General features: G+C 56.1%; 2 protein-coding genes across 2 annotated transcripts in view; one reads left to right on the top strand and one right to left on the bottom strand.

Moving 5' to 3' along the window:
- The first annotated feature begins 3,720 nt into the window (after nt 1–3,720).
- BRF2 (BRF2 general transcription factor IIIB subunit) lies at nt 3,721–8,236 on the top strand. Its single transcript, XM_010946990.3, has 4 exons — nt 3,721–3,980; nt 4,676–4,735; nt 5,668–5,989; nt 6,917–8,236. Exons 1-4 carry the CDS (start codon nt 3,827–3,829, stop codon nt 7,644–7,646), a joined length of 1,266 nt encoding a protein of 421 aa, XP_010945292.2. The 5' UTR covers nt 3,721–3,826; the 3' UTR covers nt 7,647–8,236.
- ADGRA2 (adhesion G protein-coupled receptor A2) overlaps nt 8,135–21,953 on the bottom strand; it is a 33,836-nt gene continuing 20,017 nt past the window's right edge. Inside the window, exons 3-19 of the mRNA XM_074353265.1 lie at nt 19,751–19,822; nt 19,405–19,476; nt 19,192–19,263; nt 18,697–18,860; nt 18,060–18,273; nt 17,420–17,584; nt 16,635–16,833; nt 15,985–16,134; nt 15,712–15,873; nt 14,776–15,000; nt 14,372–14,588; nt 13,605–13,813; nt 12,839–12,966; nt 12,449–12,572; nt 11,852–11,997; nt 11,239–11,328; nt 8,135–11,052 (exon numbers count right to left, since the gene is read on the bottom strand). Of these exons, the coding sequence (XP_074209366.1) occupies nt 9,783–11,052; nt 11,239–11,328; nt 11,852–11,997; nt 12,449–12,572; nt 12,839–12,966; nt 13,605–13,813; nt 14,372–14,588; nt 14,776–15,000; nt 15,712–15,873; nt 15,985–16,134; nt 16,635–16,833; nt 17,420–17,584; nt 18,060–18,273; nt 18,697–18,860; nt 19,192–19,263; nt 19,405–19,476; nt 19,751–19,822 (3,679 nt within the window). The 3' untranslated portion in view covers nt 8,135–9,782. The remainder of the gene's footprint in view (nt 11,053–11,238; nt 11,329–11,851; nt 11,998–12,448; nt 12,573–12,838; nt 12,967–13,604; nt 13,814–14,371; nt 14,589–14,775; nt 15,001–15,711; nt 15,874–15,984; nt 16,135–16,634; nt 16,834–17,419; nt 17,585–18,059; nt 18,274–18,696; nt 18,861–19,191; nt 19,264–19,404; nt 19,477–19,750; nt 19,823–21,953) is intronic.

Below are 21,953 nucleotides of genomic sequence, written 5' to 3'. Positions count from 1 at the left end.
GTGTCACCGGAAGTACTGGAAAAGAAACAGTGTCCACCAAAGAGGTGAGGAGACCGGGAGGAAATCCAGTCAGAAAGTCTCCAAGGCCCAGTGTGAACAGGATACTGTCCTCTGGGCTCAGAGTGAAACTGGGTTAAGGTCATTTGAGCCTGAAGGAGCCCAGGGGTGAGGCCCTGACAGCAGCCCAACTTCCCCTGGTTACCTTCTCCAGATTAGAAATGATCCTACCTCAGGAATTTGGTGTCTCTGCTGCTTCTGACAGTCCCACCAGGTGCTCATGGGAGCTGAACAGGTACAGGAGGTGCTCCGGGGACACAGGGATGACAAAGCCAGATCATCCCCACAGAGACTTGTAACAAAGGGGAAGTCGGACAGACAAACAACTAATCAGAATACACTCATCTAGCCGAGGGCTTCTTTCAGGCCACACCCACAGTGCCCTCCTCCTCTGTCTCCTCTCTAGAAAGAACTCTGGCCTTATGATCCGGATTTCACATCTGGACCGTAGCAGATGCCAGCAGCTTTCTGCTCTAATCCAGCCCAGCCCGGGCACTCAGCATTCCAACAGCCTGCGTGCCAGGTACCATGTGGACTCCGGGGATACAGACGAGAAACACAGTTCCAGTTTCACAGGCTGGGGGAGGGGAGGGGACAGGGTTGCAAGAAGTGTCTGTTAAACAGATAATCACTGTCGTTGAATGATGGCAACCTTAGTAGAGTTCATAGCAGCAGGAAAGGCACTAAGGATGATGCATCTGTTCCGATTTCCTGAAGGAAGGCAAATAAATTTCCTAAATAAACACATTTCTTCCTGAGAACATGAACCCCAGACTTGGCATGTCTTAGTAGAGTGCGCCATCTTCTGGCCTGGGTCCTGCCCACCTCCCAGCCTGTTTATGTCTGAGGGCAAGGCTGTCTTACTTCATCACATAGTTACATAGTTGTGGCTGGAAAAGAGAATTCCTTCCGTCTACCCCTAGGATTAGAGGATCATAAAACCGCTTTTCCATTTTGCTATGTGTGTGTTGGGAAAAGCAGAATTTCCAGGCTCAGGTATGGGTAGATAACTCTGTAACAAAATCCCACTTTAAAAAAATAGTTAGTTTCCAGATCTGCACAAAATTGGGGATGAGAGGAGTCTGATGCTGTTCCATATGAAAACATAAAGAACTATGCCCAATGCTAATTATGCTGCTTCTAAGGACATCTTTCCCCTTCCCAGTGCGGATGTCCACCGCACTGTCTAAAACTAGTGGATGTCCCCGAGAGCTGTGTGCACACACGTGAGCATGCAAGTGTGTATCAGTGTTGATCTGCTGGACAACCAGAAATAAATCTTCAGCCATACCTCACACTGGCAGGGAAGCCTAGAGGAGAGGGGACTTGGAATGCCAAAGCCCACCCACAGCCATCGTGCTGAAGCCCTCGCGTGGTATAGGTCTGGAAGGAGCAACTCGCATGTCAGGGAATGGACTGTTGGGGATTACTGCTTCCCTTGGTTTGGGGAGGGGTGGATCCTCCAGTCTGATCAAAGCCTGTGGTCGTGAATGGGACTTCTCTAAAAAGGAGGGTAGTCCTCACATTCTGAGAATACAGTCTCTTGGGGGAAGGGATGGTATCCTTAGATGTGGCTATCAAAGAGAGAGACTGAGTGTGGAAAAGAAGGGACTGACACCTTTTGAAGGTTTTTTTTTTTTTTGGTTTATTTGGTTTTTAATGCTTTCCACTTGACCTGTGAGGAGAGCCTGATGAAAGTTCCCATTTCACAAAAAAATTTTTCCTTTATACTATAATAACATTAAGTTCTTCAACCTTTCAGTAAAGTCCATTAACTGTTCCATGTGATGCTTGTGTGTAAAAAGAAACAAATAGAAGTTTAGCTGCTTTGTGTTCACTGGCCAACTAACACCTGGAATCCTGTCCACTCACTGAGGCCCAAGATGCAGAGAGTTCTGTTGTGCAGTAGGGAGGGAGGGGAGACTTTGAAATAGCTGTGAGAAGAGGTGAGGGACTTGTGACCCAGAGGGGCTGCATGGACAATTCTTGTAAGGCACAGCATATCCTTCTCAATTTATACTGGAGGAAAGTGACACCTGCAGCAGAGAAGGCTGGTGCTTGGATTATAGGCAAAATGCAATCTTTTTTTGTCAGAGATGCTCTTGTTCTGTACCATGGTCCGGGGAACTCACAGTCTCTTAAGGCATAGAGAGTCCTCTGTACCTGATGGCTAACTGTAGCTCTTTCAAAAGTAGCTATAGCTCTGTCTGATCAGAATGCTTTATGTTTGAAGCTCAAATCCTGTTTGAGAACTCACTGGGTACATGGTCATTGTGTTGCCTTGTCTCTTCAGACTAATAAGCGTGATTTTTATTTTGAAAAAATTTCAGCTCCAGGGCACATAATTTATTGGTCTTCTAAGGAAGGCAGCTGTAACCTGTATTTAATTCCTCAAGGGAGTATCTCTATTTGTTAAGGGGTTGACAAGACACTCTTGTCCCTGAATTCAGTCTGCATGGGAGCTGTCCAGTCGTTTTCTGTTCTCAGTGGGAAGTCCTGATCTCACCCTCTACCCCAACCCCCAAAGCAAGGTTGAAATTGAGCCCACAACAACTTCTAAAATCTGATAATTTCAAGGCCCTCCTGATATTCTCCATTATCAGCCTGAGAAACAGAAATTCTCCACATACCTTCAGCACTTGCTATGATGACTCCCATCTATTTTCTTGGAGTCAGAAGGGACTGACCTCTGGTTGTCTTTGTCATTTAACTCAACTTTCTTTCTTTTTTTTTTTCCAGACAGAACCGATTCTAAAACTTTCAAGTGTTAAAATCTTTATTCTTAATGAGTGCTATTAGGATTTATTTATGAAAAAACACACTCTCTTTAGTGACTTTTAATTTGTGTTCAAACATGACATACAAAAATCTCTAATTTGTAAGCTTGGTTTCTCATTGTAAAAAAAAACATTGCTAGGGCACATTTTTGCTCAAGCTTCTTTGAACTATACCATGCTAGGAACTTTGAAGCTAGGATCTTCTAGCATCTTAAAGCTCAATGTTTCAAAAACATTCAAATCTGCTTGAATCTTCAGTTTGTCAAAGGCCTGACTGCCGTATAGTCTTTCTCACCAACTCCTTTAGACATTCCTTGCCTCGCCTCTGAAAGCATTTGAGGTTGCCACTCTGGATTTTAACTCAACATCCTTGTTCTCCCGCCACCCCCCACCCCCCATTTTATCTTATAATGCTCTCATTCTACAGCGGAGAAAAATGGAGTGCAAAGACAGCAAACAATTTGCTCGAGGGGAAGCTGCTGTGTAAAGAACACAATTTCCTGCTCTCTCACTACGCTATTCTCCCTTTTAGACACAAATTTTGTACTATGGCAAAAGTAAACATTCGTTACGAAAGAGAAGCGGAGAATCTGCGATTCTCTTAGCGCTTTCGAAAGGAGAGACGTTTGTGAACGGCCATAATTTCTTCTCCGTTATGCGAGTACACGTAGGTGGTAACCGCACCCACATGCAACCCTTTGTCTGGCCCACTTGGAACTAATTACAGGTTGCGTCCTGAAGACGCAGTCCAGGCCAGGAACCTCATCGCTTAGCTCACGTTTCTACCCGAGTCCGAAGGAGAACGGGACCGGAAGTGGCGCGCCGCCGCAGGCGCGGAGGGAACTACCTATGGTAATGCCGTCGCCCTGACCGGAAGAGAAAGGTGCAGAGCTTAGAAAGCTCCCCTCCTACTTCCTGTTTCTGCACTGTGGCTGTTGTTGACGTGAGAGGCGGTTGCCTTGAAGCTTCCTCGGCTCTGGACGGGTTGTGAGATGCCAGGCGGAGGCCGCTGCCCCGACTGCGGCTCCACTGAGCTCGTGGAAGACTCGCACTATTCGCAGAGCCAGCTGGTGTGCTCCGAATGCGGCTGCGTGGTCACCGAGGGAGTCCTTACGACCACCTTCAGTGACGAAGGCAACCTCCGAGGTACCTGTGCCGGCTTTTCCAGGGCCTTGGGTACAGCCTGGGGCGGTGGAGGGATTGACGTTAGATTCTGCTTATCTCCTGTCCTCTGCTTGTCATGTACACACTTAAATATGGGAGAAAACGGTCGAAAGTGAACGAGTGAGCTACAGAAAGTCAGGAACTGCCGTTCACGTGTTTCCCTAGCACCGTATCTGGTATATGTAGTAGGTATTAATAAACTTAGAATAAGTAAAGCAAAGAGAGAAACAAAGTTCCACTCAATTTACTTAATCTGGACATGATGGGAGGACTGTGGGTCAGTTCCTTGTGAATACAGGAAATACTATTACTCTGAAGTAATTTTGAACACTGATTGGCAAAAGCATCGTTTTTTCTTTGCTTTCCAAGTCCCTGACCAACGCAGCCCTCAAAATCTGCAGGCAGGAAAATTGCCTGTATTGGATGTACAGGAGGGACAAGTAGAATTTTAGAACATTTGGAACTGCTTTCCTGAGTCCTGATCTTCCTCAGTCTCTAGTACTGCTTGTGGTCATAGACATCTTTACACTTTAAGGTGTAAAGATGGGCACCTTTTGTGAGACAGGGAGCAGATTACCTGATGATTTGGGTTCTGCTCCTCGGGTTTTGTGTGGCAGGAGGGCAGGGATTTGGTGAATAAAATCTAAACAAGCTATTTTTTGTCCACTATATTACAGAAGTAACCTATTCCCGAAGCACAGGGGAAAACGAACAAGTTAGTCGCAGCCAGCAACGAGGTAAGAATCAACCTTTTCTGATACAGTGGCTTTAAAGAAAGTCCTCCTGATGGTCCAGCCCATCTGCTTGCCTTTCCTGTTTTCAGCATTACCGTGTGATGCAGCATAGAAGAGAATGGTAATTAGAAATAAAGGATGGAGATGTTTCTAAGAGAGGTAGCAAATCAGTAGAAGGTTTAGATTTTCTTGAGGATATGTGTGAAATTGACTCAAAGAGCCCAGATCAAACTTTGGCTTGGCCCGGCCCCAAATCAAACCAGCCTCCAAAAGATGGGCGCTGAAATGTGACTTCTTTGCACAGATGTCTTTATGCCTTTAGAATGACCTCACCAAGTGTCACTTTTATTGTAGAAAGGCCCATTATTTGTGCATCTGCTATCTGAGGCAAGTTTAGCAGAAATTGCTGGGAGCTGCATGGTGGCTCCTTTCAGCTCTCTCTGTGTAGTATCATGTCACCTGCAAACAGTGACAGTTTCACTTTTTCCTTTTTAATTTAGATTCCTTTTATTTCTTTTTGTTGTCTGAATGCTGTGGCTAAGACTTCCAAAACTATGTTGAATAAAAACGGGCAGAGTGGGCATCCTTGTCTTGTTCCTGATCTCAAAGAAAATGCTTTCAGCTTTTCACCATGTTAGCTGTGAGTTTGTCATATATGGCCTTTTATTGTGTTGAAGTATGTTCCCTCTGTGCCCACTTTCTGGAGAGTTTTTATTTTAAATGGATGTTAAGTTTTATAAAAAGGTTTTTCTGCATCAACTGAGACGATCATATGGCTTTTCTTCTTCAGTCTGTTAATATGGTGTGTCACATTGATTGATGGATGGATATTGAAAACTCCTTGTATCTCTGGGATAAATCCCACTTGGTCATGGTGTATGATCCTTTTAATGTACTTTTGGGACCCCTCACACTCCTGCTGCGGGTTTTCTTAGGTCTCCGCCGAGTGAGAGACCTCTGTCGAGTTCTGCAGCTGCCACCAACATTTGAAGACACAGCAGTTGCCTACTACCAACAGGCCTACCGGCACTCTGGCATCCGAGCTGCCAGGCTGCAGAAGAAGGAGGTGTTGGTGGGGTGCTGTGTCTTAATTACCTGCCGGCAGCGTAACTGGCCCCTGACCATGGGAACCATCTGCACCCTGCTCTATGCAGATTTGGATGTATTTTCTGGCACCTACATGCAGATAGTGAAACTCCTGGGACTGGATGTGCCGTCTCTGTGCTTGGTAGACCTGGTGAAGACCTACTGTAGCAGGTACCTGCCTAGTGGGAGACACTGGGATGGGATGGGTTTAGACCTGAATCCTTTTACCTCTGACCATCTCCTTTGGACCAAAGCTCATCTACAAGGGTGCGGGAGAAAAATCTCTTCTTCTCCGGTGCCTAGTACTAACCAGATTAATCCCATTTTACATTTCCTGAATGCTAGAATTTTCAAATCCCTTTGCTCTCACAGGAACCTAATGATGTAGGAATGTAGGTATTGGCCTTGGCACAGGGCTCCTGCGTTCCACCTGTCATATTGTACACGGCCTACTTGGCTGAATACAACCCTGTCTCAGAAGGATCATCTGCAGTTAGTGTTGAAGGGATGCTAAGAAATGACAGAGCTGGAGTTAGAAGTGTTTTTTTTTTTGTTTTTTTTTTTTTGTTTTTTTTTTGTAAGTAGCTGTGTTCTTTTCTTTTTGCCTGACAAATATTTGGAAGAGCAGTTCCCCATAGGTATTGAGACCAGACCCTCAGTTTGCTTATTTCAGCTTCACACTGTTTCAAGCCCTGCCATCTGTGCCAGCCAAGTATGTGGAAGACAAAGGCTATTGGTGTCAAATAGTCTGGGGTTTGAAGCTTGGTTACTTTCTAGCTGGGTGACTAGGGGCAAGTTTTTCAACTATAAATGCACAGAATGGAGTGTGGAGTAGATGAGAGGAGAACGTTTGTAAAGCATTCAGAACAATGGCTGATGGGGGGTGGCAGTCAACAAATGTTAGCTCCCTTCTGCATCCTCCTGCCCTTCCCCTCTCCATCAGGAAACTCACCCTATCTTCCCTTGGTACCGGGATAAACTTGTGCCCAGCAAGCTTGAGTGTTCCCAGGAGAATAGACTAGCTTGCCCATCTTCCTCACCTTGGAAGAGCAGTTCCCCATAGGTATTGAGACCAGACCCTCATTTTGCTTATTGCAGCTTCAAACTGTTTCAAGCCTCCCCATCTGTGCCAGCCAAGTACGTGGAAGACAAAGAGAAGATGCTGTCTCGAACGCTGCAGTTGGTGGAGCTGGCGGATGAGACGTGGCTGGTGACCGGGCGGCATCCCTTGCCTGTCATCACCGCCGCTACTTTCCTGGCTTGGCAGTCGCTGCAGCCTTCAGATCGGCTGACGTGTTCCCTTGCCCGGTTTTGTAAATTGGCGAACGTGGACCTGCCCTACCCTGCTTCCTCCCGCCTGCAGGAGCTGCTGGCCGTGCTGCTGCGGATGGCGGAGCAGCTGGCCTGGTTGCAGGTTCTGAAGCTTGACAAACGGTCTGTGGTGAAGCACATTGGTGACCTTCTCCAGCATCGCCACACATTGGTCCGGAAGGCTTTTCGAGATGGAACGGCAGGGACAGACATTGGGGAGAAGGAGCTACAGGGCCGGGGCCAGGGGCAGGGACAGGGAACAGAGGCGGTGGAGGGTAGCTCCTTAGATTTGCCTGAGGGGAAGCGGCCAGCAAGCCCTGCTCTCCTCCTCCCACCCTGCATGTTGAAGCCCCCAAAGTGGATCTGTCCCACCCCGCCTGTGTCCACAGTCACCGGAGATGAGAACATTTCTGATAGTGAAATCGAACAGTATTTGCGTACCCCTCAGGAAGTCAGGGACTTCCAGAGAGCCCAAGCTGCTAGGCAGGCTGCCACGAGTGTTCCTAACCCTCCCTGATGCACATCCGGGGTGATGGGCGCATCACCCTTCTGATAGCAGCCTGATAACAGGCCCAACATGTCTAGAGAAATCAGTGTATACAAGTCCTTAAGTATTGCTGTTCTTGTTTAAAGGACCCCAGAGAGGCTCTGCAGTTACTGGGAGCCCAGGTGCTGGAGTAGAAGTCAGAAGGAAGGCAGGGACGCTGGGTCAGAGAGAGTCCCATCCCCTGGTCCCAGAAAGTGGGTTGTCTGTGTTCCTATTCTGTGGGCTGGCTTTCCTCTGGGACTGTTAGGAGACTGTCAGGCGCTCTCCTACTCCTGGTTCGAATTGGATACACTACTGCAGGGCTGATGGGGCCGAGCAGTTGGCATTCTCAACGTGTCAGCCCTCAGAGGACAAGAACTGGGCAGCCCTCTGCCCTGCGTCCATCAGAGGCTTTGGTGAGTTCATGTGTGTGGTGTCAAGAGATCCTCTCCCACATAATGAAAGGGCCGTGGGTGGAGTAAGGTCATGGCTCAAAGGGCTTTGCAAAATTTTAATATATTAAAACAAGAGGCATCTGCTAGAAAACATTCTATTGTATAAAACCCGAGCTTTTAAAAACATGTTTTCTTTGGCACTTTTCCTCCCTCCCTCCCTCCCCTCTCCCCAGCGTATTGCAAAAAGCTCTCCAGTGCTAAGGCGTCGGCAGGGTATGGAAACAGCAGCCAGCATATGTGGACGAATAATACGAAGCTTTTTTTTTTTTTCGCTTTTTGCTTTGTTTTCTAATATTGTCTGTGCAGCAAGCATAAATAACAGGATCCATCCCGTCACGTGTGGGTTTTCTCCCAACCCCTGCGTCTTCTCGCGCCTTAGTGGTCAGGCTATGGTGACGTGGAGCCTGGGTGGGGGTGTGGACCAGGCCTGGTTCTCCTGTGGCTTTACAAGGCCCAAGGTTCCCTCCGCTTTCGCTGGGTCCTGTGATCAAAGGCTGGTGGTGGCTTTTTAGGTTGGGGCAAAATGTGAGTGCTGGTGTTTAAATAAAAGTAGTGAGGGTGGAGGCCCCAGGTGAGCTGCAGGGGCCCTACCCCTGCCTCGGGGATTTGGCTCAGGCTTCTATAAGGCCGGAAGCTGGTTTGATGTTTTGGAAGTTTCTCCTTAATATAGAGCTGGAGATCCAATGATTGGAACGCCTCTCCCATGGGGCCTCATGGAGGGAGGGAGGGAGGGAGGGACGTGCTCTTCCTCGGTCCCTTGGTGGGATGCGAGTTCTGTAACTGAACAGTAAGTGCTCCTCCCGGGCCGCAGCCTAGCCCTGGAGCCCCTCTTAAGGGCATGGTTTGTAGAACTGGGTTTAAGGCATGACTAGCTTTGGCCCCAGATCTAAGCACTAGCTCTCTCGACTTCCCTCAGATCATCCTCAGGCATCAGGTAGTCAGCTTCTTAGTTGTCAGGCCTTGGCTTTGTCCTGAAGGCCACCTCTGAGCCCTGCTGTATGGTTTGCCAGTCCTGTGGGAATGGTGTCTAGTCCTAATTGTGCAGCCTTCCACCTGCCCCTCTTCCATGGAACTAGTTGATTCCCCCACTGCCGCCTTTCACCCTGCCCCACCTTCTCTTGTTAATCTGAAAAGCAGCACCTTGTTCCCTCCCATTGGCCCTGGTTGCCTGACTCATCTAGTTGGCTGGCTCCCTTGTAAGCCAAAAACTGGATCTGGGCACAGATGGGTGACTTCAGAGGAGGGCAGTGAGGACAGAAGTGTTCTCAGGCTCCCATCATCTATGTTTGCATGATAGGGCTGATGGTGGCCAGTGAGACGGTGTGGACAGGTGTGGGGAGTACCTTAGGAGGAATCCATCTGACCTGTGCTGTCCCTTCCACTCTTGGTCACTCCACAGGCTGATAGGACCTCCCCTCCCACCCCTGGACGGCAGGTGCTGCCGAAACTAGCCTGGGCTGGGACGGAACTGTATCCTGCCTGAGGTTCAGGGATTGTCTGTCGCTACTCCGCAGGGATGGCCCCTCGGCAGTGGCAGCCTCTGCCTCTCCTTTCCCCAGGGTCCAGGACTAAAGCTGGTGAGCCCGGGCGCAGCAAGGCACTCCTGCCTCAAACCTGGGGACGTACCGATAGACGTCTTTGAGGGCCCCCATGTGGGCAGCCCGCCTCCATCCTAGACTGTGGTCTCGCTTTTCCAGAGGCCTGTCTTCATGCAGCCGCCCCCGGCAGCCTCCGCGCCCGTCAAGGTGATGTCGTCGTACTTGCCGCCCTTGGGGGCGCCGTTCAGGCTGGCGGTGTTGAGCGGGTACGAGCGGCGCTTGCTCTCCTTCTCCAGCGCGCCACCCCCGCCGCCCTTGAGGTTGTCGCGGCTGGCACTGCGGCGCTGGCCCGGCCGGCCGGCCTCGGGGAGCGGCGCGGCGCTCGTGTCGCTGCCCTCCGACGGCGTGAGCATGGGCTCGCCCTCCAGCCGGTGGCCGGCGCCCGGGCTGTTGCGGCTGCTGCCCGGGTAGCTGTCGGACGGGCTGTTGTGCAGGCTGCCGCTCTCGCTGGACAGCAGCTCGGCCGCCCCGGCCGCGCCCCCGCGCAGCGCCTTGAGCCGGTTCTTGCCGCCCCCTTCCCCCGCGCGGTGCCCCTTGGCTCGGCCCTTGTGGCCCCGGCGGCCGTGGTGCACGTTGTTGGGGTGGCGCGGGCCGAGTCCCCCCCGGGAGCCCGTGAAGTCGGGCTCCCCCTCCCCGCGGGCCGCCGCCCCCGCCTCGCACGTCTGGCTCTGCGCCAGCTGCAGGTTGGTGAGCTTGCAGGGGCCCGGGGGCGGCACGTGGCCGCTGCTAGCGCTCGGGGACGACTTGAGGGACGGGGTCCCCTCTCCGAACACCGGGGACCCGTCCTCGGGGGCGGCAGGCACAGCTCGCGGGGAGGCGCGGGAGGCCGAGGCAGGGGGACAGCAGGTGCGCCAGGACGCCCGGACGTCCCTGCGCCTGGCACAGTGGTGGGTGAAGACGAAGAGGCCCAGGGCCGAGGCCGCCACCCCATACAAACAGCTGCACACTACCCGGGGCAGCCAGCGCTGGGACACGGTAAGAGCCCCGCAGGCCCACATGGCCAGGTACAGGAAATGCGTGGTCACCAGCGCCCCCAGCTGTACTCCCGGGGAATAGAGGCCGTCAGCATCCTCTGGAGGCCCGGGCGTCATGGCCCCTGCACTCCCAGCAGCGAGAAGAGAACCTGAGTCACTCAGGAGGGGGCCGCTGCTCCTGAGCCTGGTGGGACCCCTCAGCTCTTCCCCTGGCTCCAGGGAGACCCTGCTGGCGCCCCCCTTTGGGCTCTGTGCCAGTGGACCCCGCAAGCGCAGCCCGGCGCACAGGAAATAGATCCAGGTGATGAGCAGAATCAAAGCCACCGGGATGTAGAAGGCTCCCAGGCTTGGACGCCACACGAGCCAGCAGCTGAGGGGAGACATGGACAGCTTGTCTGAGGTGGGGCCCCGAGGCCGGGTGGGTGGGGAGGCAGACTAGTCAACATGCAGGGGCTGGGGGTGGGTGGCTGGGGAGGGGGGAGGCAGTTGCCCCTGCCGGTGAAGGAGGCAGCAGGGCGGGGCTGGTAGGTGTGGGGCGGGCAGGCAGCACGCTCACTAGGGGCCGTGGTCCCGGTAGTTGTGGATGTTGACCGCAGCTGTGATGCCACAGATGATGAGTGGGATCCCTCCGGCGATCAGATAGAACCTGGAGAGGAACGGGGTTTGGGCGTCAAGAGATGGGGATCGAGGGCGGACGGGTTCTCAGAGCCCTCAACTTAGGGTCTCTGTCTCACCTCTTTTTTCCCTAGAAATTATGTCTTTTTTTTTTTTTTTCTTTTTGTCAGAGATGCAAGGCCCCCTACAGGGCAGGGTCAGTAGATCCCTAGGGGACTTGGCCAAGACTGTTCTAAGGGATAGAGGCCAGAATTGCTGTCATCCTAAGCGGTGCAGAAACCAGGCGTGCCACTCAGGTTCTCAGGATCCCTGCTTATGTTCTCTGGAGTCACTTCTCTCCTGGCCTCGTCAGGCCTGAAACCCCAAGGATGCTCCCCTTCCAAGGGGTTGGGCAACCTGGCACCATCTAGGGCTTTGCCTCTTCTGTCTTTGGAGTGTGACCTCCCAGGACCTTGGACCCACCCTGCATCCACCCTGCGAGAACCAATTTTGGTGTCGTATCCCCCAACCCGGAGCCTTTTCCCTCCACAAGGCTGACAGATGGAGGCACACACCGGAGCATGGGTCGGGGGGCAGGCGGCGCAGCGTCCCCTTCCTGTGGAGGGGGCGCCCTCCACGTGAGCTCCTTGTGGAGGACGCGGGCCTTCACACCCATCCAGAGCAGCGTGGACAGCGAAGAGTAGTGCAGGGTGATGCCCACCTGGGGAGTCAAAGCACTGAGGCTGGGGGACCGGACCGGCCATCCCAGAACCTCAGCCCTGCAGTGACCTTCCACACCTCCCACGTGCCCAGCCCCCAGCTCCACCCAGATCCTCCCCAAGGTTCTGTCCCTGCTGTTACCCTCTCTCCTTCCAGCCCCAGCTTCTCTCCCACACCGGGGACTCTCCATTACCCTGCCATTGCTACCTGGCTTGTCCCCAACCTCTCTTCCATTGCAAACCCCCACTCTCCACTTTGAAGTCCTGTCTCCTAGTTTCTCTGCTTCCTTCCGCCCCCTACTCTCATGCCCACCTTCCCCACAGGGCTGGACACAGAACAGTGGAGCTGGAGCCTCTTAGCACAAGCACCCCTTTCTTCCCATGTGCCTCCCTACTGTATGCCTGGGCTGCCATCAGTCTTGGGGCCCCCACCCCAGCCCCTCTCCTGCTTACCGCCTGGCAGACCATCTGGTAGTTGGTGAGTGTGATGCCTCCAGCAAAGACGGCGGAGGTCATGGCCATGTGGAAGCACAGGTTCAGCAGCATGTGCCAGCCCTTCCGGGACACCTGGATGGAGCTGCCTCAGAAACAGTCTTTAATTAATGGGCCACCCAAGTCAGGCCCATAGGTTCTCAGGGTCACTGGCAGAGCCAAAGGGGGAAAGGCAGATATCCATGTACGTGCATGGGTGTGAATGTGACAGACCCCTTAACCCCTGTGTTTTCCAGCCCCAGAACCTTCAAGTAAAAGACTAGGCAGGAGCCCAGGAAAGGAACACTTGCCAGTACTTAGTGACCCCCGTGGCCTTCCCACCGCACCCTCCCTCCCTGCAGGAGCCCCCACCTGTGGTTGAGGATGTAGGTGATGATGGTGGAGAAGAGGCAGAGCAGCAGCAGGGCTGTGCAGGGGTACACGACGGGGTGCAGCCCTGCCCCTGGGCCCCCCACCTCCCGGGGGAAGGCACTCAGCTCCTGGGAGGGCAGGGGAGAGGAGATGAGTATTAGGAAGCCCAGGGTAGAGAGGCCGCCCCGTGGAGTCCTGGCCAGTCCCCCAGGCCAGTTTCCCTCTTCCCAAGCCCAGTCAGCTTTGGGCCTCAGGCCATCCAGGCGGCAAAGATGTAAGCACCCCAACATCTACTCTTAGGAAGGAAAGTCAGTCTCAGTAGTGTTAATGACCTGCGTTTCTGGGACTTTTCAGGTTCCCAGCCTACAAATCAGTGTTGAGGAAGGAGGGGGAAGGTTCTGTGGTAGAGCTGCATGCCCGCTCGGCATCTGGGGAGGCGGGCTGTGAGCTGTGCCGGGGGTGAGGGAGCTGGACAGGGCTGAGCGGGGAGGGGGACTAGAAAGAAGAAAGGATCTCAGATTTTTTTTTTCACTTTAACCATCTGGGTGTCGGAGAGGACAGGCTGTGAAGACCAGGCTGGGGGGTTCCTGGTCCCTCTCTCTCCATGTCGGGATGTGGGAGTGGAGGCAGGACCTCCCTGTCTCCTGAAAGGTGAACAGGTGTGGGGAAGACCAGAGGGTTATTTCCCCGTGAGTCCTGACTGCCCCGAGGCCCATTTCTCTGTGGCCTCAGTGATCAGAGTGCCCCCGGCCCCCACTACACTCACCATGAGCACAGCCACATTGCCCAGGTGCTGGCAGTGCAGGGAGCTGACGTTGGGCTGGCTGGAGCGGAGCTGGCAGCCCTCAGAGCTCCAGCCTCCGGGTCCCCCCGGCCCCTCCTGGCTCCACCAAGCTGCCACAGGCTCAGCGCCCTCAGCCCAGTGCCTCAGGGAAACGGCCACCGGCTCTGTCAGGTTTCCCACACCACAGCCACCTGTGGGGGAGGGAGGGGTCCGCTCAGGGGCACACAGGCCCGGGAGGCAGGAGGCGGGCTCATGCACTGAACACTGATGCCTGCTCTAGGCTTGGGAGATATATGCCAGATGCAGGCCTGCCCCCCAGGTCCTTGCCTAACTGGGGAGACACAAGGATGAGTCAAAATCAAAAGTGCCGGGAGGTGGCCCACCCTAAGTGACAAGTGAGTGGTGGCAACATGCCCAGGAAGGGAGGACTCTGGGGCTGTGGTCGGTCGGGGACAAGACGGAGGAAGATTTGTGGTGGAGGATTTGTGCCTACAGCCCTTTTGAAATCTGGCAAATCTGGGATATGAAATCCAGTGTCTTCTGAGCCTTTTCTCCACCAATACCTTCCTTTAAAGGATGTCTCTGCCCCACATCATCCTTCAAAATGGTGCGGGGCTACCATCCTCATCGCCTCCACCAGGGTGTCGAGAGTGCAGGCGAGGTAAGGGCAGGACAGGGGCACAGGGCACACAGTGGGAGGGAACCCCGGGCGGTGCGATGGTGGGTAAGTGGGGGTTTCAAGCCCTTACTGGTTCCTGCAAAGATGACCGGGGTGGCCACACCACGCCTCTTGCCAGGCCCGGCGGCTCCAGGGCGGGAAGCATTGCCATGGCTGCGGAAGAGGCGGCCGTTTCGGAAGACAAGCAGCTGCAGGGTGCAGTCTGGGGGTGCTGGGGGGGCCAGGGCAGCCGGAAGGGATGAGAACAGACTGGGCGGCAGCTGAATGGAGGCCAGGGCCACGCTGTTCTGGGGGGGACACAGGAGTTCCTCAGAGACATCTGGGGTCCCCTGGGGCACTGGTGTCCTCCAGCCCCTCCTCCCACCTCTCCTGGCCCCCCTTTCTGAGCCCTGCTTCCCCTCACACCGCCCCCCCCCGCCCCTAGGCACCTGCATCTGATGCCTGCATCAGCAGCCTCCCTGCCCCGGTGCCCACCTTGATATGGAAGGACGACAGAGAAACATTGGGCCTCCCGGTGGTGCAGCGGAAGCGGAGCTGCTGGTCAGTCAGGGGCTCTGGCTCAGGCGAGGGATGCTGGCTGGAGCCTGCAGGCCGGGCGCCGAGCACTCCTGCCTCCCTCCTCTGGAAGGCTGTGCACGTCAGGCCCACGTAGCTGTGCGGCTTGATGAGGTAGGCCTCCAGTGCCACATTCCTCGAATTCTGGGGACAGGGACCTGGTCACCCCTCTCTCGGCCTTCTCTTGCCCGAGACCACAGATCTGCTCAGGCCGACGCCCTCCCCTTGCTTCCTCTCTGTCTCTCAAGCCAGGCAGTCTGCGGTGGTCTCCCCAAGCCTGGCCACAGCACCTTCTTCCCACTCTGCAGTCCCGTCCTCCCACCCACTCACACCCACCTTGTATCCGGCTCACCTCTTAACCTGTCCTAGCTCTGCCCCAACTGGGCCGGAGGGCAGGGTCCACGTCCCACCTCCTCGTGTCTCCCAAACTGCCCAGCACAACCTCACATGTGCGGAAGATGCTATGCCCGGCTCTGCTCAGGCCCACCATTGAAAATACCCCTCTTCCCAGGGAACAGAAGTCTCCGTCACCCCTCACTCCCTCCTGGTACTGTTGCCCTGCTCCCAAGCCTTCCTCCTGTCTCTCCTCCTCCTCCCCTTCCTCCTGTGCATTCCCTGCCCACCCGTAAGGCCATGCATAACTGGTGTCACTGGCCTCCCTCTCCCTTGCACTGCCCCTGATGACTCGGGATTTGATTGTGCACAACTGTGTTCAGTGTTCTTGCTCAGTGGGCGCACAGCAGGTGCACATTTGGAGGACTTGCTCCCGGATAATGAGGGCTGGTCCCAGTTGCTTCTAAGGTCCCTCCCTGTGCCAGACCCCTGAGGAGGGTCCACCCAGCTGACCCACAGTACCACAGAGATGTGCTGGGCGTGGGGGCTCAGGGCAGCCCCCCCGATGCGCTCCAGGGCACCCACGATGCCGCTGCAGGCCTTGTCCTCGCGCTGGGCCAGCCACAGCAGGTGCTCGTCCACCAGCATTAGGTTGCTGGCCATGTCCACCATCACCTCTACCAGCTGGGCGGGGAGGGCACAGGGAGTCACTGAGGGCTGGGACCCAGGGCCAGGGTGCCAGAGGCTTGAGCAGATGGGGGGCGGGGGGTTTCCACAGGCTGGACTGAATCTCACCTCTTTGATCTGGTCGACATAACCCAGAAACTTCTGGATCATCTGAGCCACATATACTACATCCATCATGTCAGAGAAGCTGGCAGCCTCGGCCGTGTACACTCGCAGCTGGTGGGCCAGGGTCAGCGCGTTGGAAGCGTTGATGGGCATCTAGGGTGTGGGGAAGAAAGGGCATCGTCCAGTCTTGCTCTTTTTACCCTAGAACGGCCCCGGGGGCCCCTTCCTCTGTGCTAATGCTCAGGGTGACAGGGCCGCGGAGTGGGGTCTAGTCCAGGTGGGATGTAAGGAGCATGTAAGGAGCGAGCTCTCCTTGACTCAAGGCCACCCACTGCTCTTGCCACCGGCCTAAGGACAATGGGACGACATCACGCTGTCCTTGTTTTCCCCCTTAAGGCTGCCCTTGCTGTGCTGGGGGACAGATGCTTGAGAGGGGCTCACATGTCCCTAGTGTGGCCCTGGGAGTTCTGAATCCCCTGGCAGAGGGGCTAGAGGAGGGAGCACCACACGATGTGCCGGCCCCCTGACCCCTGGCTACATCCTGAGGAGGGTGGAGCAGCCACGAGGGTGGCCTCCCCGGACCCCGTGGGCCCAGCAGTCTTCTCTCCTTCCCATTCCCCACGCCCCCAGCTCCCCTCCTCTCCCGGCCTCACCAGCACGAAGGTGTAGAGCACACGGGTGATGTCGTTGGTGTACAGACAGTGGGAGTAGTCCCCCGGCTCCCAGCGGCCAGCACGGTCACAGCGGCGGGAGGCCCGGGTACCAGGGGCGCCCCCGCTCAGGGGCACCGAGGTGAAGGGGTACTGCAGGCAGGACTGGTAGGCTGTGATGCCAGCCAGAGTTCGAGGCCACCTGGGGACAGAGATGGGAAGTTTCCGATTACCCAGGCTCCTCAGGGCGAGGGTCCCTCCCCTGCCCTTAGAACTGTGAGGCCAGACCCCTTGGGACCTGGGGGAGGGGTCCAGAAGACTGTCTTCGGACTGGCAATCAAGGGCTTCCCAAGTTCCACCTTCTTTCTAAGGCTGCGTTTGTTGAGACAGGGCTGGCACTGGTGTTGGAGGGGCTGGACTTGGAGTCCTGAGTTCAAGTCACTTATCCTTTCTGGGCTTTAGTATTCTCAGCTGTACGATGGGGAGATCACCTGCCCTGCCTCACTGAAGGGGCCACTGGGATATTAAAATGTGATATTCGTAGTGGGAAAACTTTGTAAAATATTCGTGTAAGGAAGCAAAAAACAAAAACAAAAACAAAAACCCTTTGTTGTGCACAGTACATCTCGGAGGATGGTTTTATACAAAAAGATATGGTCTCTAAATACAACAGTGGGACTTAGAGTTGAGTGACAGAAGGAGGTGTTTTCTCCACCTTAGAGCAGTCAGGGAGAAGGGTCACCTGCGGTCCCAGAGGCAGGAGAAGGGGGTGAGGGGGGTTCTCGAACCTGAAGTCCCCGCGGTTATTGGCGACGCGCTCAGCAGGGCAGTAGGAGGCCGAGGTCTCCAGCACCACAATCTCCACCTTCTTGCTGGCGTTTCCCTGGACCGTGGACACCGAGCACTCCCATTCGCCTGAGGCCCACACGCCGATGTGAGACAGGGTCAGCTCACTGCGGGCGGGCGGAGGGCTGGCTGGAGGCGCTCCCAGCGCCCACGCCGCCCTCCCGGAGCACCCAGGCACAGCCCTGAGGTGCACAGGGCACCAGCTTCAGGCTCTTTTTCTTTAATCCAGCCAGGGATAGAAGTACCTACCCCTTTAAGTCTGACTGGCCTTATGATAGTGTTTTTCTGAGCTTCAATTTCCCCATCTCTATCAGGAAGATAAATAATACCTCTTGCAAGACTTTTGGAGCGATCAGGTCCCATGATCTAGGTGAGAGCCGCTCTAGCATTGGAAAGGCACTGAAGACGTGGCCTTGCAATCATTTTTTTCTATCAAGCATTTAATTTTGATCCTTTTTCCAGACCGTTTATGACTTAGTCCTGGGTCCCCATAAACACACGCACACATTTTTCCAGGAACCAGCTCCTTGGGGCAGGGGGTGAGGGGTGCCGTGGGCTGAGAAGGGGCCGCAGGGCCTGTACCTGGTGATGAAGGTGCAATCGTGGATGAGGCTGGCTGCCAGGAGGATGCCTGCCTGTTCGTCACCCTCCACGGGGGCCCGGTTGTGGTACCAGCGGATGTGGGTGTCGTTGCCCAGGTAGCTGGCAGAGCACTGGAAGGGCAGCCGGTCGCCCTGGAACACCACTTGGCGGAGGGATGGGATGAGGTGGTGTGTGTGCAGCTCCAGGGCCCCCTCTGTGGGAGGGGACACCAGCAGTGAGGCCCGAGTGTGCCGGCAGGGGGCCCCAGTAGGGGCAGGGCCAGGCCCCTCTGTCAGGAGCCCGCTCCGGCTGGGAATGAGAAGGGGGCAGGAGAGTCTCCAGAGATAAGAGAACGGGAGAAGAGCAGGCGGGCTGTGGACGAATAAAAGAGCCCCCTTTCACAGCACACTTGTCACCCCAAGAGGTGGGACCAGATGAAAACATAAACAGACAGCAGCCCCAAAGGAAGTTCAGAAAAGTTGATGGCGGACTGGCCCCCAGTGGGATCCGAGGGAGAGGATGCCCTGGAGACCAAGACCACCGCACCACGACTCTGCAGACACAGGGAGCCGTGAGCCAGCATGGCCCTTCAGGAAGGAGCCTAGGACCTGAGGCCTGCGGTGGGGGTTCTGCTCACCACATCGCAGCTGGGCCTCCTGGAGGCTGCGCAGGGCCTGGGCATGTAGGGCGCTGGGGTAGGCACAGAGCGTGCGCTCCGACAGCTGCAGGGAGCGATTCCGGGCCCAGGGCAGCAGCCAGCGCAGGTGGCAGTCACACGTCAGGAACTCGGTGCCGAAGTCCCTGCAGAGCGGGTGGAGGGGCCTCAGGGTAAAGCAGAGGGAGTGGGGGCTTATGGGGGTGAGGATGGAGCCCCAGGGAGGGACTGAGGCTGGAGGGGGCCGGGGAGGGCAGAGGTTTGTGTGTGTGTGTGTGTGTGTCTGTGCGCAGACACACACACACACACCACCTCCACACCACCCCTGCACAAGAAGGTGCGCATGGTGGAGCTGCAGCCATTGTCGGTACTGCCTCCTCAGAGGCTGCCCACATGGTCACGGTGCTTATGTGTCTCCCTCCCGGGCAGAGGAAGGAAGCAAAGGCCTGTGTCCTGGGGCTGGGGAAGGATACTCACACCACGTTAAGGGCTGGCAGTTCATCAAAGACCCCAGGTTGCAGGCTGGAGAAGATGTTTCCAGATATGTTTCTGCAGGGGGCAGGGAGCAGGAGACGAGGTCTCAGGCTCTTCTGGGCCCGAGGAGGGAGGGGTGAGGGGAGAGATCACAGGCTCCCGTGAGGGTGTCGGGGAGCCTTCCCTCTGCCCACCCCTCCACCGCCCCTCACTCACAGCCGGAGAAGCCGGGGGAGGCCTTGGAAGGTCTCAGAAGTGAGACAGCCAATCCGGTTGTTGGAGAGATCTCTGGGGAGACACACACAACCTCAGCAAGTCGGCCACGTGGCAGCACACGGATCTACTTGTGAGGGACACACACATTTTAAAAAGTGTGCTGGGGCTTGTGTGGGGAGTGGAGAAAAAAGGAGATGGGACCGGGGTTCTGAATGTCTGCTGGTCTGTCCCCAGCCCATGTGCTGTGGAGGGGGCAGTGAGGGAGGCCGAGAAGGGGGACAGTGGGCCCATGGGACTTTCTCAGGGATGAGAAGGGCCGGGGGCGGGGGTGGGACAGGCCACTCACAAGCGCTTCAGCTCCCCCAGACCCAGGAAGGCGCCGGGCTGCACTGTGCTGATGATGTTGTTCCTCAGGTCCCTGTGGGAGGCAAGTGGGGTCCTCTCACTTCTCCTGCTCACTCAGGGGGGCCACATGGCTCCCCTGGGGGTGGGCAGCCTCCCTGCCTCCAGAAGTGCTGGGTTCTTGGTTTCCCTCTCGATCCCTGCTCTCCTCAGTGCTGGCTGGGAGGTTGGTGAAGGACCCAGCCCCTCAGATGGGTCCCCTCAGCCTCCCTGGCTACCGTAAGGGGTACTGGTCACACGCATCGGGGAGGATGCAGAGGCCAAGAGATGGGTGGGATGAGGAGGTGGAACACGGTGGAAACAGAGGAGGCCTCGGTTCCCACGTGCTTTACCTCTGAGCTGCCCTGAGTTTCTCGGTCTCTCAAGGCTGCTGTGGGAGTCATTGACAAGGGGTGTTCCGGTCTTTTGTAAATTGCTACATGAAGGTAAAGGGACAGGTACTTTCATCACCAGCCTGCAGATCTCTCCGTCTGGCAGGTGAGGAAAAGGTCACAGGACTGCTTGGTGACCACATGGATGCTGACCCAAGTCTCTGACTCCAGGCAGGGCAGTTCATCCCCAGGCTGGCCCCTCAGTCCTCAGATGAGGAAGCTGAGGCCAAAGGGGCGAAGGCTTGTTTGTGGTCACCTGCTGCATTCCCCCAGGTCTCCTAGGACCCACAGTGAGGAGAGAAGGCGACAGGGGAACAGGGGAAGTGTCACCTCAGGCTCAGCTCCAGCAAGTCACAGACTGGACGGAAGAGGGTGGTCCTCCCCTTCCCCCGGGCTCCACAGGGCCGAGGGTCACCCACCAGGAGGCGCAGACTGCAGGTGAATCGTCAGTCACTTCTGTCCCAGGGTCCAGTGGCTCCAACTCAACCTCCCCTTTGTCACGTCCCCCAGGGGCAGTAGAGGCAGGGCTGAAGGGACACTTTCTGCCCACAGGGGACTGGCCAGTGCCCCCCTGGCCCCAGCCCCCCACCAACCCCGTTAGCCCTCTGGGACCACTGAGGTCCAAGGTGAGGGTTGGCCCCCTGGCCTGCCTCAGCACTCCATCCTCTGCATGGGCACAGCCACAGGGAGAGGTGCCTAGATGACCAGCCACTCGCCCACCTACCCAAGGGCCACCTGGGTCTTTCCTACCCAAATCAGAACAGGCCCACAGAGACCTTACCAGGAGGCCTCACTGCCTGCCAGCCTCCCCTCCTGGCACCTGGCAGGGGGCTATAGCCTCCCAGCTTGCTCCTGGCTTTCTGACATCCTCCCGGCCCCACCCAAGGACCAGGAGGGCAAGGACAGGGGATTCCTAGAATAAGCAACTTAGGTTGGCCACTGGAGTCAACCTGCTTTCCAAGGCCCTGCCACCCCCAGTCCAGACTGAGGCAGGGGCTCTTGGCTCTGCCTGTCAAAGCTCAGGGGCACCTCTGGGTTATGGGCAGGAGGGGGTTAACCGAGTTGGCTCCCTGCTGGGGGAGAGGAAATGGGTGTCCAGGATGGGGAGGTGCCGTCCCACCAGGGGGCCTGTTTTCACACAGGCAGTCCCAGCTGGGGACGTAAACACCCCCAGAGAGAGACAGAAACAGAACCATAGAGACAGAGACAGAGAGAAATGAAATGGATCCCCTGCTGATCCCTGCCACAGCCCATGGGTCCTCATACCTCAGCCCCCTCTCCACAACCCTGTCCCCCCTTGAGAAAGAAGAGAAAGCCACCAGAAGGGCCCGGCTTCCTGGAGGCGGGATGACTTCCACAGCCAGCGTGCTGGGAGGCGGCCAGTGCTGGGTGCAGACAGGGAACATTCGAGAACACAGCCCCTAGAACGCTCATGCAGGGTGGAGGCTGGAGACAGCGGACTAAGCGCCCTTCCTGCCGGTCACCCCCCTTCTTGCTGCCCAGACCCCCGCCCTCACAGCCCCGTCCTCCAATGCTGCTCCAGCCTGTGCCCCCCGGCCCCTGTTGGGGTCTGGCCATTCTCAGGGCTCTGCCTCCCACCCCGTGCGGGGGACGGGCAGAGGGAAACACATTCCTCATTGTGTCACTTCCCTTCATGGGCTGCCAAGGGGCCCAGGCCACAGCCCCCCGCCCCTTCCCTCTCCGCTTACTGTGTTTATTCTCATTTCCTCCCCAGCCCCCCTCCAGAACCCCCACCCGGCTGCCCCACTGATGCTC

Source organism: Camelus bactrianus, chromosome 26, assembly GCF_048773025.1.
Source record: "Camelus bactrianus isolate YW-2024 breed Bactrian camel chromosome 26, ASM4877302v1, whole genome shotgun sequence".
Lineage (NCBI taxonomy): Eukaryota > Metazoa > Chordata > Mammalia > Artiodactyla > Camelidae > Camelus > Camelus bactrianus.
Note: the sequence above shows the minus strand (reverse complement) of the source record. Positions and strands in the feature narration are given on the sequence as shown.

Bases quoted from the DNA above. Each gene is read 5' to 3' on its own strand.
- BRF2 (XM_010946990.3), top strand. From the start codon at position 3,827: ATGCCAGGCGGAGGCCGCTGCCCCGACTGCGGCTCCACTGAGCTCGTG. The intron at 3,981-4,675 runs GTACCTGTGCCG...ACTATATTACAG, and splicing joins TGACGAAGGCAACCTCCGAG to AAGTAACCTATTCCCGAAGC. The intron at 4,736-5,667 runs GTAAGAATCAAC...GGGTTTTCTTAG, and splicing joins TAGTCGCAGCCAGCAACGAG to GTCTCCGCCGAGTGAGAGAC.